We start from the raw sequence: 12,387 nt of genomic DNA on the forward strand, positions 1-12,387 counted from the left end.
AGCCTCCTAAGTAGATGGGATTACAGGCGCCTGCCACCATACGTGGCTGATTTTTGTATTTTTAGTAAGGATGGGGTTTCACCACGTTGGCTAGGCTGGTCTCGAACTCCTGACCTCAGGTGATCCACCCACCTTGGCCTGGGATTACAGGCATGAGCCACCACACCCGATCTGTTGTCATCATTCTTACATTCCCGCCCACTTCTATCCCATGCGTCTTTCACTCTGGCACAAACATTTATGAAAATTGATCACACGGCTTCCATGTAAATTAACTGGGTGAGGCCCAGCCATGCCAGCTTCAACCACGTGGGCACCATCCAGGGACCTCCCTGTTCTGCAAGCTGCCTTTCTGGCTGGTACTCACTGTGTGTGAGTGCCTCTCTGTCTTGCCTTGCCCACTCCCCAGGGTTCTGGCTGGTGTGGACCATCATCATCATCCTGAGCTGCTGCTGTGTCTGCCACCACCGCCGAGCCAAGCACCGCCTTCAGGCCCAGCAGCGGCAACATGAAATCAACCTGATCGCCTACCGAGAAGCCCACAATTACTCAGCGCTGCCATTTTATTTCAGTACGTACACCCAAGCCCCCATACCCACCCTCAGGAGCACAGGTGCAAAGACCCAGGGCTCAGACTGAATATTGGTGGCCAGGGCCCCTGTAGGCATAGGGGGTTTGTCCTCTCCCTGCCTCTCCATAAAGCAAGGTCTTGAAAGTATAGGAACAAGGAGGCACTCCTTCAGCACAGAGGAGCAGGTGCTAGGGATGCAGTTCCCTGAAGCCACTGGGCCATTGCAAAGCTCACAGTGGCTGGGTTCTGGCTGGATCTCTGCTCCTTTAGCACCTGCCTGCCTACCCACCTTCCTACCTACCTATCTACCTTCCTTCCTTCCTCTCTCCCTCCCCCTTTTTCTCTCTTTCTCTTTCTTTCTTTCCCTGCCTGCCTGCCTTTCTATCCCTCCCTCCCTCTCCTTCCTTCCTTCCTTCCTTCCTTCCTCCCTCCCTCTTTCTTTCTTTCTTTTTTTTTTTTTTTTTGAGACAGAGTTTCGCTCTTACTGCCCAGGCTGGAGTGCAATGGCGCAATCTTGGCTCACTGCAACCTCTGCCTTCTGGGTTCAAGCGATTCTCCTGCCTCAGCTTCCAAAGTAGCTGGGATTACAGGCATGCACCGCCACACCCAGCTAATTTTTGTGTTTTTGGTAGAGATAGGGTTTCTCCATGTTGGTCAGGCTGGCCTCGAACTCCTGATGTCAGGTGATCTGCCCACCTCGGCCTCCCAAAATGCTGGGATTACAGGTATGAGCCTCTCCTCCCCTCCCCTCCCCTCCCCTCCCCTCTCCTCCCCTCTCCTCTCCTCTCCTTTCCTTTCCTTCCTCTTTGTTTTCCTTCCTTTCTTTCCCTTCCTTCCTTCCTCCCTCCCTTCATTTCTCTATCCCTCTCTCTCTTTAATGGCAGATAGTCAGATAATAGGACAATAATTATTAACATTTATTGAGCACTTACTGTGTGCCAGGTACTGTGCTAAGCACCTAGTCCTTCTAGATGTGGAACTGAAACAGTTGTGGGCCGGGCTCGGTGGCTCACACCTGTAATCTCAGCACTGCGGGAGGCCGAGGCGGGCAGATCACTTGAGGTCAGGAGTCAGTATATAACGTGAATGAATTGAGATTTGGGGTTCATTGGCCTAAATTCCTCCCATTTTGCTTATTTCTGTGTGATATGCCTGAGCAGAGGTTGCCATGAAAGGGGCAACTGGAGGGGTGGCATTGGGACTTTTGAGCACTGAGAAACTTAGTGACTCTGTGAAGAGCACTTCCCGGACTTCCCTGGGGCTCCTTACATGTGACCTCTCAAAGGGTCAGTGGAGGCCCAGCTGTCCACTTTTCCAAAGCCAGTCTGCGTGTATTCTACAAAATAAACTTTCACAATTGTTTCTTTTTTTTTTTTTTTTTTTTTTGAAGACAGAATCTTGCTCTGTCACCCAGGCTGGACTGCAGTGGCACAATCTCGGCTCACTGCAACCTCCTTCTCCTCCCGGGTTCAAATGATTCTTGTGCCTGAGCTTCCCAAGTAGCTGGGACTACAAGGACGTGCCATCACACCCAGCTAATTTTTGTATTTTTAGTAGAGATGGGGTTTTACCATGGTGGTCAGGCTGGTCTCGAACTCCTGAGCTCAAGTGGTCTGCCCGCCTCAGCCTCCCACAGTGCTGAGATTACAGGCATAAGCCACCGTGACGGGCCCATAATTATTTCAGTTCTACATCTAGAAGGGTTAAGTGCTTAGCACAGTGCCTGGTATATAGTAAGTGCTCAATAAATGTTAGTAATGTTATGTTATAATTAAATTATCTGTGTCATAAGGCATTCAGCACATTCAAAAGATAACTCACCTAGCATGTTTTTAATAAGCCTTGGATGGCAGAGGCCCCTTACCCTTCGCCGGTCACCCATCTGCTCCTGATCTGAGTCAAGGTGAAGTTTGGTTTGTGTTTCCAGACCACCTCCAGCCACACTAGAGACAACAGAGATTTCTAACCCCCTAGCAAAAGACCCTGCGTAGTGCATTTGAAGGTTAGGAGGAAGAAAAGTAGTTAAGAAGTCTTAAGTCAGAGACCCTGGCCCTGAGGCCTGTGGGACTTGGATGAAGGACACAGTCTAAGCAAGAACACGAGACTCGTATGCATGTGGAAATAGGTCCATTCCAGGCAGAAGTTATTTTTTGGCCATCTGCTACGTTTGCCTAATTCTCAGCCTTAACTTCCAACAGGCATGAAGTCCTTGCCTACGAAGCAGCTTTAGGGGCTCTCAGATTTCAAGCAGCTAGGTTCGGCCCCTCCCAAACTGTCCCTCTCTCTCTCTGCAGAATTGCCCACAGCTCTCTCACCTCTGCCCACAACCAAGAGCTGTAGCCATCACTTGGTGGGTGCTCTGGGGTGGGAAGAGACAGTGCAAATGTTCAGCAGGAGCTTTGCAGTCTGCCCTAGAACATGACCAGCGCAGTAATTTCTCCTTCCTACCTCTTCATTTTAGGGTTTTTGCCAAACTATTTACTACCTCCTTATGAGGAAGTGGTGAACCGACCTCCAACTCCTCCCCCACCGTACAGTGCCTTCCAGCTACAGCAGCAGCAGCTGCTACCTCCACAGTGTGGCCCTGCAGGTGGCAGTCCCCCGGGCGTCGATCCCACCAGGGGATCCCAGGGGGCACAGAGCAGCCCCTTGTCTGGGCCCAGCAGAAGCAGCACAAGACCCCCAAGCATCGCTGACCCTGAGCCCTCTGACCTACCAGTTGACCGAGCAGCCACCAAAGCCCCGGGGATGGAGCCCAGTGGCTCTGTGGCCGGCCTGGAGGAACTGGACCCGGGGGCCTTCCTGGACAAGGATGCAGAATGTAGGGAGGAGCTGCTGAAAGATGACAGCTCTGAACACGGCGCACCCGACAGCAAAGAGAAGACGCCTGGCAGACATCGCCGCTTCACAGGTGACTCGGGCATTGAAGTGTGTGTGTGCAACCGAGGCCACCATGACGATGACCTCAAAGAGTTCAACACGCTCATCGATGATGCTCTGGATGGGCCCCTGGACTTCTGCGACAGCTGCCATGTGCGGCCCCCTGGTGACGAGGAGGAAGGCCTCTGCCAGCCCTCCGAGGAGCAGGCTCGAGAGCCTGGGCACCCGCACCTGCCACGGCCACCCGCATGCCTGCTGCTGAACACCATCAATGAGCAGGACTCGCCCAACTCCCAGAGCAGCAGCTCCCCCAGCTAGAGCAGGCCCTGCCAGCACCCACAACTTCGCAAAGCAACCAGGGTAGGGGAGAACCACGAGAGAAGCATTAAGTGACTTTCAAAGACTTTCAGAGTACAGCCACTTGGTTCCTTTTTGTTTGTTTTCCTCCTTCTCTCCTGCATTTTCCTCCTTCTCCAGGTACAGTTTGGGGTGTGGATGCCTCTCCTTCCACAAGGGCACAGTGTTGTGGAGGGCTAAGTTGGTTCTGTGACTCATTCCTCATACTCCAACTCCATCTCCTTTCTTTAAAGTCAAATCTCACCTACCTGTTTGGATCAGAGAGATGTGGTTTAAAAGCCCCCAAGGAAAGAGGCTGGGACTATGCCCTGACATGATTCTTGGTGATGGATTAGGTTTGTGCTCTGATTCTAGTTTAAGAGAACGTTGCCGTGTCTCAGTCCAGGAGAGGCAGCCCATCTTGGCCCTGGATGAAAAAGGAAGCCCACAGAGGCCCAGGGCCTGTCACTGTGGCTACCAGTGTCTGCCGAGCCAGCACTGAGCTAATCCTGTGGGAGGATGAGAGCTGCTGGGCCATTGTATGATAGGTTGGTAGGGGCTTGTTGATCTGTCAAATTCCAGGTGACAAGATCGATGCACCCCATGTGCCCTTGAGGTGCCTCTTCCCCGGGCTCTGGCTGGCTGCAGGGTGGTTCTGGTGTGAAAGATGATACTGCCTTTTCTTCATTTGTTTGTTTCCTCTAAAAACAAACAACAAAAGACAGCTGAAAACAAGAACTTCACCGGTGGGCAGGCAAGAATTCTCTTCTGGAAACTGACGTTTGTGGCTCTTTCCCAAGTTGCCTTTCAAAGAGCCTGGCTACCGTTGAGCCAGAAGATGTCTTGTGTGAAGGCTGGGGTGGAAGCTGTCTTGGAACCTCTGTGAGCTGGGGGCCCTAAGCCGCAGCAGTGAATAGAGGCTCAGCACTTGGCCTCTCTGCCCTTTGGTCTGTGTTCACAGGTGACCGTGTCAGCCTGTGTTGCCAGCACACGCCCTGCAGGCCTTCACGTCTCACTGTTCCGTATGAGGAAACAGACAGCGGACTGAGGAAGCAATGGCCCCTGAGAAAGGGCCCCTGTGGCCTGGCTCTTACACAGAAGTTTGTCTTTGATTCTGAAGAAATATTTTTTGTGGGTTTTTCTTTCTTTTTTTTTTTTTTGGTGGCGGTTGTTGTTTGTTTTAAACTGACCACTTGGAAGAAATACCTTGGTTATCTGTGGTTTTCATGCCTTGTCCCTGCCTCTGCCCCCACCCCTTTTGAGTCGGGTGACTCATTTTTCTGTGTAGAGACTCAGTGGCCCAGGCAGGAGGTGGAAGCAGCCATCCGGAAGGCCCTGGGGACGCTTGTGCCTGTTGCTCAGCTTCAGGTCACCGGCTGAGCTGTGACAGGAAAATCCGAATGGAGGCAGCAAACAGCCAAAACAAACATTCCCCGCCCGGCCCTGTGCATATGAAGAGTCTGTTTCTTCCCCCAACTCTTGAACGATGATGATATTCAGACGAAGCATTGATGTTATGGAAGAAAGAAAGAAAAAGAAAAAAAATATATATATATATATGTGTATGTCCAAAAACAGACAAATCCAAGGCTGTGAGGTAAACAATGTCTGCATTTGGATTCCACAAAACCAAAATCCATGTTGAACAAAGTGAAGTCCGTACACAGTGACTTTTTGGGTGAGCCGTGTGTCTGTCCATTGTGTGTGAGCCTCAAGCCCTGTTTTCCTGTGAAGATACTTTGAGTGGCAGCCATTCTCCCCACGTGAACCACACGTCTGGAGCACAGACAGCCCTCTCAAGGTCATTGATCTTACGCATTTACTGTTTACCGAACAAATGTCTGACTGTGTACTCGGGAGTACTCCGCAGCATTGTCGACTGCAGTCCCCTGTGTTTGCCAGATACTGTGCTTGAAGTAGAGGTTTTACTCTACTCATCACTGCGATTTGCACATTGCTCCGTGGACACTCGGAGGCCTGTGTTCTGTTCCCTGTACATGGAAGCGTGCTCTGAGCCTGTCTGCCTCCCTCGGCTGCTGCTGGTCCTCGGTACCAGCCCCCAGGGGTGTCCACAACCACTTGGGACAGAAGAAGGTGGAATTTCAGACAGAAGCTTGATTGGGTCTTCAATGACAGGCTTGGACTAGCTGTGGCCCAGACATCAGCCCTGCCCAGAATTGCCAGGAGGAGGCTTTGCAGGCTGTAGCGGGGCCACAGGGCCTGCCTCCCTCTGGTGAGTCCAACAGTCGCAAGCAAGCTAGCATGTGGCCAGAGGCGGCCAGAGTGTCACAGCCCTCAGATGCCTTTCCTTCCACCTTTTTTTTTTTTTTTTTAAGAATCCCCAAATAACTCACTGAAGGGTCTCAAAGGCGAACAAGTTTTACCAAAATGAATCCTTTTTCAGTTAACAGATCAAATGGATGAGTTCTGACCCTCTCAAGTTCCTTTCCCCAGTTAGAGTGGGGAACTGGGCAAGTGTTAACTATGGGACTCACTGCAGCGTCCTACCCTAAAGGCACGAGAAGACAGAAATGCAACCTGCGGAGCTGGGCTTGGATCCCAAGTCACAGTTTGGCCCCTGCTACAGGAGGCTGCCCTGCTCAGAGAGAGATTTAATAGGGAGCTGAAGGAATCCTTAGGGGGCCAGGGAGATGTGACTGAGACTGGTTTTCCACGTGAACGAGACGGGGTTGGTGGAGGGTTTGGTGCTACAGCCAGTCGGAAGATTTGCAAATGCGAACACATTCCTGTGTGAGGCACGTTACCCTTTGTCAGTTATTGTGAATATGTGTATTTTAAGCAATAAGATTCAGCTGGTCAGACTTTTCTGGGCAGTCTCGGTGACGCATTTCCTGTGCTGTGATTGTTCTGAAGACAGAGTGGCTCTAACCACTGTGAGAAGCCCCAATAAAAATTGATCCCAAAAATGCTACTGCTCTTTCTTGCTGCACTTCGTTCCCTTTTCTTCTTCCTCAGTCTTCAGGGAATTGCACCTCAGGATCCTAAACCACAAGCACTTTTCTCTACCCAGAGACTGAGAGGTTGTCACATAGCCATTGAGGACAGGGTGCTGGGCCAAAGAGAAACCACAGGCCCAAGGGCAGCTGGACAGTGCTGCTGGGTCCACACTCTGTCCTGAGGAGTCCTCCCCTCTCTCTGTCAGGGAATGTTCCTGATGTTTGGAATACTTTGGAAAGTCCCATAAACCGGCTAAAATCAGATCCCGAGAAAGCAGAGACAAGTTTTGTCAGATACCCCGTTGCTAAAACATGGCTTGTTTTTGAGACAGAGTCTCACTCCGTCTCCCAGGCTGGAGTGCAGTGGTGTGATCTTGGCTCACTGCAGCCTCTACCTCCCAGGTTCAAGTGATTCTCCTGCCTCAGCCTCCTGAGTAGCTGGGATTACAGGCACCCACCACCACGCCCGGCTAATTTTTGTATTTTTAGTAGAGACGAGGTTTCACCATGTTGGCGGGGCTGGTCTCGATCTCCTGACCTTAGGTGATCCGCCTGCCTTGAGCTCCCAAAGCGCTGGGATAATAGGCCAGCCACCCTGGCCTGGGATTACAGGCGTGAGCCGCTGTGCCCAGCTATTTTTTTATTTTTATTTTTTAAATAATAGAGATGGGCTGGGCGAGGTGGCTCACGCCTGTAATCCCAGCACTTCGGGAGGTCTAGCTGGGCAGATCACTTGAGCTCAAGAGTTTGAGACCAGTCTGGGTTGAACATGGCAAGACCCCATCTCTAGAAAAAATACAAAACTTGGCTGGGCGTGGTGCTGTGCGCCTGTGGTCCCAGCTACGTGGGAGGCTGAGGTGGGAGGATGGCTTAAGCCCAGGAGGTGGAGGTTGCAGTGAGCTGAGATCACACCACTACACTCCAGCCTGGGCAAAAAAGGGAGAAGACCGTGTATCCAAAAAATATATATATATATACACACACACACACACACATATATAATATATATATATAACATATATAGAGAGAGAGAGAAAGAGAGAGTCTAACTGTTGTCTAGGCTGGGCTCAAGTGATCCTGCTGGCTTGGTTTCCCAAAGTGCTGGGATTACAGGTGTAAGCCACTGTGCCTGGCCAAAACATGGCATTTAAAAGAAAGCAAGCACTCTGAGAGATCTTTTTTGTTGATATGATAGACATGGGGGTGTATGCTTGACCTTGGAATTTAACGCACAGTATAATGTATCGAGTTGCCCACTTTCTGCCCAGCACTGTGTCAGAGGCCCAGGATAATGTCAGAGATAGAAGATGAGGCCGGGCGCGGTGGCTCAAGCCTGTTTGGGAGGCCGAGACGGGTGGATCACAAGGTCAGGAGATCGAGACCATCCTGGCTAACACGGTGAAACCCCGTCTCTACTAAAAAGTACAAAAAACTAGCCGGGGGAGGTGGCGGGCACCTGTAGTCCCAGCTGCTCGGGAGGCTGAGGCAGGAGAATGGCGTGAACCCTGGAGGCGGAGCTTGCAGTGAGCTGAGATCTGGCCACTGCACTCCAGCCTGGGCGACAGAGTGAGACTCCGTCTCAAAAAAAAAAAGAAGATGAGGCCTCTGCCCTCTAGAACTTACAGTTAGAAAGACAAAACGTGGCCGGGCGCGGTGGCTCACGCCTGTAATCCCACCACTTTGGGAGGCTGAGGCGGGTGGATCACCTGAGGTTGGGAGTTCAAGACCGGCCTGACCAACATGGAGAAACCCCGTCTCTACTAAAAATATTATAAAAATTAGCCGGGTGTGGTGGCACATGCCTGTAATCGCAGCTAATCAGGAGGCTGAGGCAGGAGAATCGCTTTAATTCGGGAGGTGGAGGTTGCGGTGAGCTGAGATCACGCCATTGCACTCCAGCCTGGGCAACAAGAACGAAACTCTGTCTCAAAAAAAAAAAAAACCATACCTGTGTGAAATAGTTAATTAACAATGTAAGTTAAGTTTGAGGTGAAGTGAGTGGTACAGATTCGGAGCTTTTCAGGGATGGTGGGAGGTAGTTTGAGGTCTTGAATGCCAAGCAAGAGGTCTCGGAGCTGATTTTAGGTAGTGAGGAAGCCACCAGTGTGCCAGAATCTCTCATCGTGGGCCAATGATTCTTTCCTAAGACAAGGAGAGTTCCTTTGTTCGTTTTACCATCTGCTTAAGACTGACCTCCTAGGTGTAAGTCGTATTTTTTTTTTTTTTTTTTTTTTGAGATGGAGTCTTGCTCTGTCGCTCAGGCTAGAGTGCAGTGGTGCTATCTTTGCTCAGTGCAACCTCCACCTCCCGAGTCCAAGCGATTCTCCTGCCTCAGCCTCCCAAGTAGCTGGGATTACAGGTACCTGCCACCACACCCAGCTAATTTTTGTATTTTTAGTAAGGATGGGGTTTCACCATGTTGCCCAGACTGGTCTTGAACTCCTGGTCTCAAATGATCCACCTGCCTCAGCCTCCCAAAGTGCTGGGATTACAGGCATGAGCCGCTGCGCCCAGCCAGGTGTAACTCCTTGTTTGAAGAACAGCTTGCTACTTCTGCCCAGGGAGGACACCCCTACCCAGCAAGACTGCAGATGGGCAAAGCAAGGTAGTACACATCCTAGGAACTCTCCAGGAAGGGGTTCCTGCCTCCATAAGTGGAGTGCTCACTGGTGGCTGACGCCCTGGGGATGCCGGCAAGTGAGTGTTGTCCTCCCTCGGCCCTGGCTTGCCCAGCAGTCAGCCCTGTTGTTTCTGTAGGCCAGTTTTAGCCAGACATGCCCCCACCCCTGTCCTTGACCCTCTGGCAGAGGACATTCCTGGCCCTTCGGTGACACTAGTGGAGTGGTTGCTGACTTGTACTTTCTAAACTGTTGGGTTCCTTCAGGCAACCCCAGTAGGGCCACGCTAGCTTCTAGAGACAGTTCCGCTCTGAAACCACGGGAAAGAACTGGGAGCACATCATTCTTGCCTTCTTTAAGCTAATGTCTGAGTGGCACAAAAACAAAATGGTGTATAACTCTCAGGGGCTGGTTGCCAGAGGCTGTGCATGTACCCTGGGTGCCCAGGTCTAGAGGGGACACCATGCCATTGGACCCCAGGCTGCCGGGTCACTGAGTTCCTCATTTCTGTAATGAAGTTGCTTGTCTCTATTGCCCCATGTGACCAAGTGCAGGTGGCGACAGTACCAATGCCCAGAACTGCAAAACAGAGTACTTTTGGTGAGCAAGAATTTCAAGAAACTCCACATTCTTCAGCTTCCTGTTTTCAGCCAGGGGCGAAAACCAAGGTTTGACTCAGAAAAGGAGGGAGAAGTGGGTTTGGTTGGTAGCTTCTTGCTGAATCTGCTGGGAAGGGTTGTGGGTCTTAGGAGGATTTGGGTTCTGGCCTGGGGGCAAGTGTGGCCTCACTGAAGAGCTGAGCCTTTATTGAGCACCTAGCAGGTGCCAAGGCATGAGAATGCAAAGATGCCTTAGCACTGGCTCCTTTTTTTTTTTTTGGACAGAGTCTTGCTCTGTCGCTCAGGCTGGAGTGCAGTGGCGCGATCTTGGCTCACTATAACCTCCGCCTCCCGGGTTCAAGTGATTCTCCTGTCTTAGCCTCCTGAGTAACTGGGATTACAGATGTGCACCATCACGCCTGGCTAATTTTTGTATTTTGGGTAGAGACGGGGTTTCACTGTGTTGGCCAGGCTGGTCTCGTACTCCTGACCTCAAGTGATCTGCCTGTCTCAGCCTCCCAAAGTGCTGGGATTACAGGTGTGGAGCCACCACGCCTGGCCCTGGCTCCTCTTTAGAAGACCTAATGGTGTTCTCGAGAGGAAGGAAGGCACATCGGCAGTTTTAGTACCATGTGGAAAGCGCCACAAAGCATGTGTACACAGAGGAGAATTTAGTCAAACTAGGGGATCAAGGCAGGTTTCCTGGAGGAGATGCCTCTAAATTGAGTTTGTCAGGTGAGGAAAGGTGCGAGGGAATTCTAGGCAAATGTTTTTTCTGCAGACTATTGAGTGTCTACTATGTGCCATGGGAGGCCTACAATGGGAGACTCTGCATGCCATGGAGAAAGCTGCGAGCAATTTATCACTGCATTCTGGGAAGTAGCAAGAGATCAAACTGGAGAGAGAAGCAGGTCATATATTTTAATATTTATTTATTTATTTATTTATTTATTTATTTATTTAGAGATGGGGTCTTGCTCTGTCACCCAGGCTGGAGTGCAGTGGTACAATCTTGGCTTACAGCAACCTCTGCCTCCCAGGTTGAAGTGATTCTCCTGCCTCAGCCTCCCGAGTAGCTGGGATTACAGGCGCACACCACCACGCCTGGCTAATTTTCATATTTTTAGTAGAGATGGGGTTTTGCCATATTGCCTAGGCTGGTCTTGAACTCCTGAGCTCAAATGACCCTTCTGCCTCAGCCTCCCAAAGTGCCGGGATTACAGGCATGAGCCACTGCACCTAGCAAAATATTTTAATTTAATTTGTCTTTATTGTTTTGTTTTAATTTGTCTTTATTGTTTTGTTGGTTGATTGTTTCCACAATGCAGGTCTTGTGTGAGCATCTTAGCTACATTAAAAAAAAAAAAAAAATTAGCCTCAGGCCGGGCACGGTGGCTCACGCCTATAATCCCAGCACTTTGGGAGGCTGAGGCGGGCGGATCACCTGAGGTCGGGAGTTCTACCCCATCTCTACTAAAAATACAAAATTAGCTGGGCGTAGTGGCGCATGCCCGTAAACCCAGCTACTCAGGAGGCTGAGGCAGGAGAATCGCTTGTACCCGGGGGGCTCAGGTTGCAGTGAGCTGAGATCACCATTGTATTCCAGCCTGGGTAACAAGAGCAAAACTCCATCTCAAAAAAATAAAAAAATGTAGCCTCAAAACAGGTCTCTGAGGTATATAGACTGCAATTATTCCTGCTTTATTAATGGGATTGTGGCATCCAGAGGACTTAACTAACTTTACAAGATCACAAAGCTAGTAAGTGGCAGAGCTAGGATTTGAAGCCAGGTCTATTGGCTCCAAGGCAAATGTAATAACCAGAAGGCTAGACAGTGAAGAGCTGTAATGTAGGTGCTCACAAGCCACATGAAGAACTTGTGACTTCTTCCTCTCTCTCTTCTCTTTTGGCCCAGGCTGGGGTGCAGTGGCACAATCTCAGCTCACTGCAGCCTCGATTTCCCAGGCTCAAGTGATCCTCCCACTTCATCCTCCCCAACTAGTTGAGACTACAGGTGTACACTGTCATGCCCAGCTAATTTTTGTATTTTTTGTAGAGATAGGGTTTTGCCATGTTGCCTAGGCTGCTCTTGAACTCCTGGGCTCAAGGGATCCACCTGCCTTGGCCTCCCAAAGTGCTAGGATTCCAGGCATGAGCCTTGTAATTTCTTTTCAAAGGTGAGGGAGAACTAGCGAATGATACATTGAGCCAAGAGTAACATGGTGAAAAATGGAACAGACACCATTTCCTCAGGAGCTACCCTATCTCCTCTTGCTCCAGGGGGCAGACCCCCCCACACTCAGCCAGGCTTCACCTCCAAGAGCCCCTCAGTGGTAAAATGGCGTCACCCCGGGACAGGTGACGCTGCTTGCCACCAGTATTCAGACCAATGTCAACTTCCAGGGAGTGTGTAACCCCTTGGAAAC

The 12,387-nt window shown here is 50.6% G+C and overlaps 1 protein-coding gene across 2 annotated transcripts in view; it reads left to right on the plus strand.

Annotated features, from left to right (window-relative positions):
- Positions 1–6,714, plus strand: part of WBP1L (WW domain binding protein 1 like) — a 75,884-nt gene extending 69,170 nt beyond the window's left edge. For both annotated transcript variants that reach the window (XM_007963986.3, XM_007963987.3), the window contains exons 3-4: positions 410–571; positions 3,033–6,714. In XM_007963986.3, coding sequence (XP_007962177.3) covers positions 410–571; positions 3,033–3,769 — 899 coding nt within the window. In that variant the 3' untranslated portion in view covers positions 3,770–6,714. The remainder of the gene's footprint in view (positions 1–409; positions 572–3,032) is intronic.
- The last annotated feature ends 5,673 nt before the right edge of the window (positions 6,715–12,387 follow it).

Source organism: Chlorocebus sabaeus, chromosome 9, assembly GCF_047675955.1.
Source record: "Chlorocebus sabaeus isolate Y175 chromosome 9, mChlSab1.0.hap1, whole genome shotgun sequence".
Classification (NCBI taxonomy): domain Eukaryota; kingdom Metazoa; phylum Chordata; class Mammalia; order Primates; family Cercopithecidae; genus Chlorocebus; species Chlorocebus sabaeus.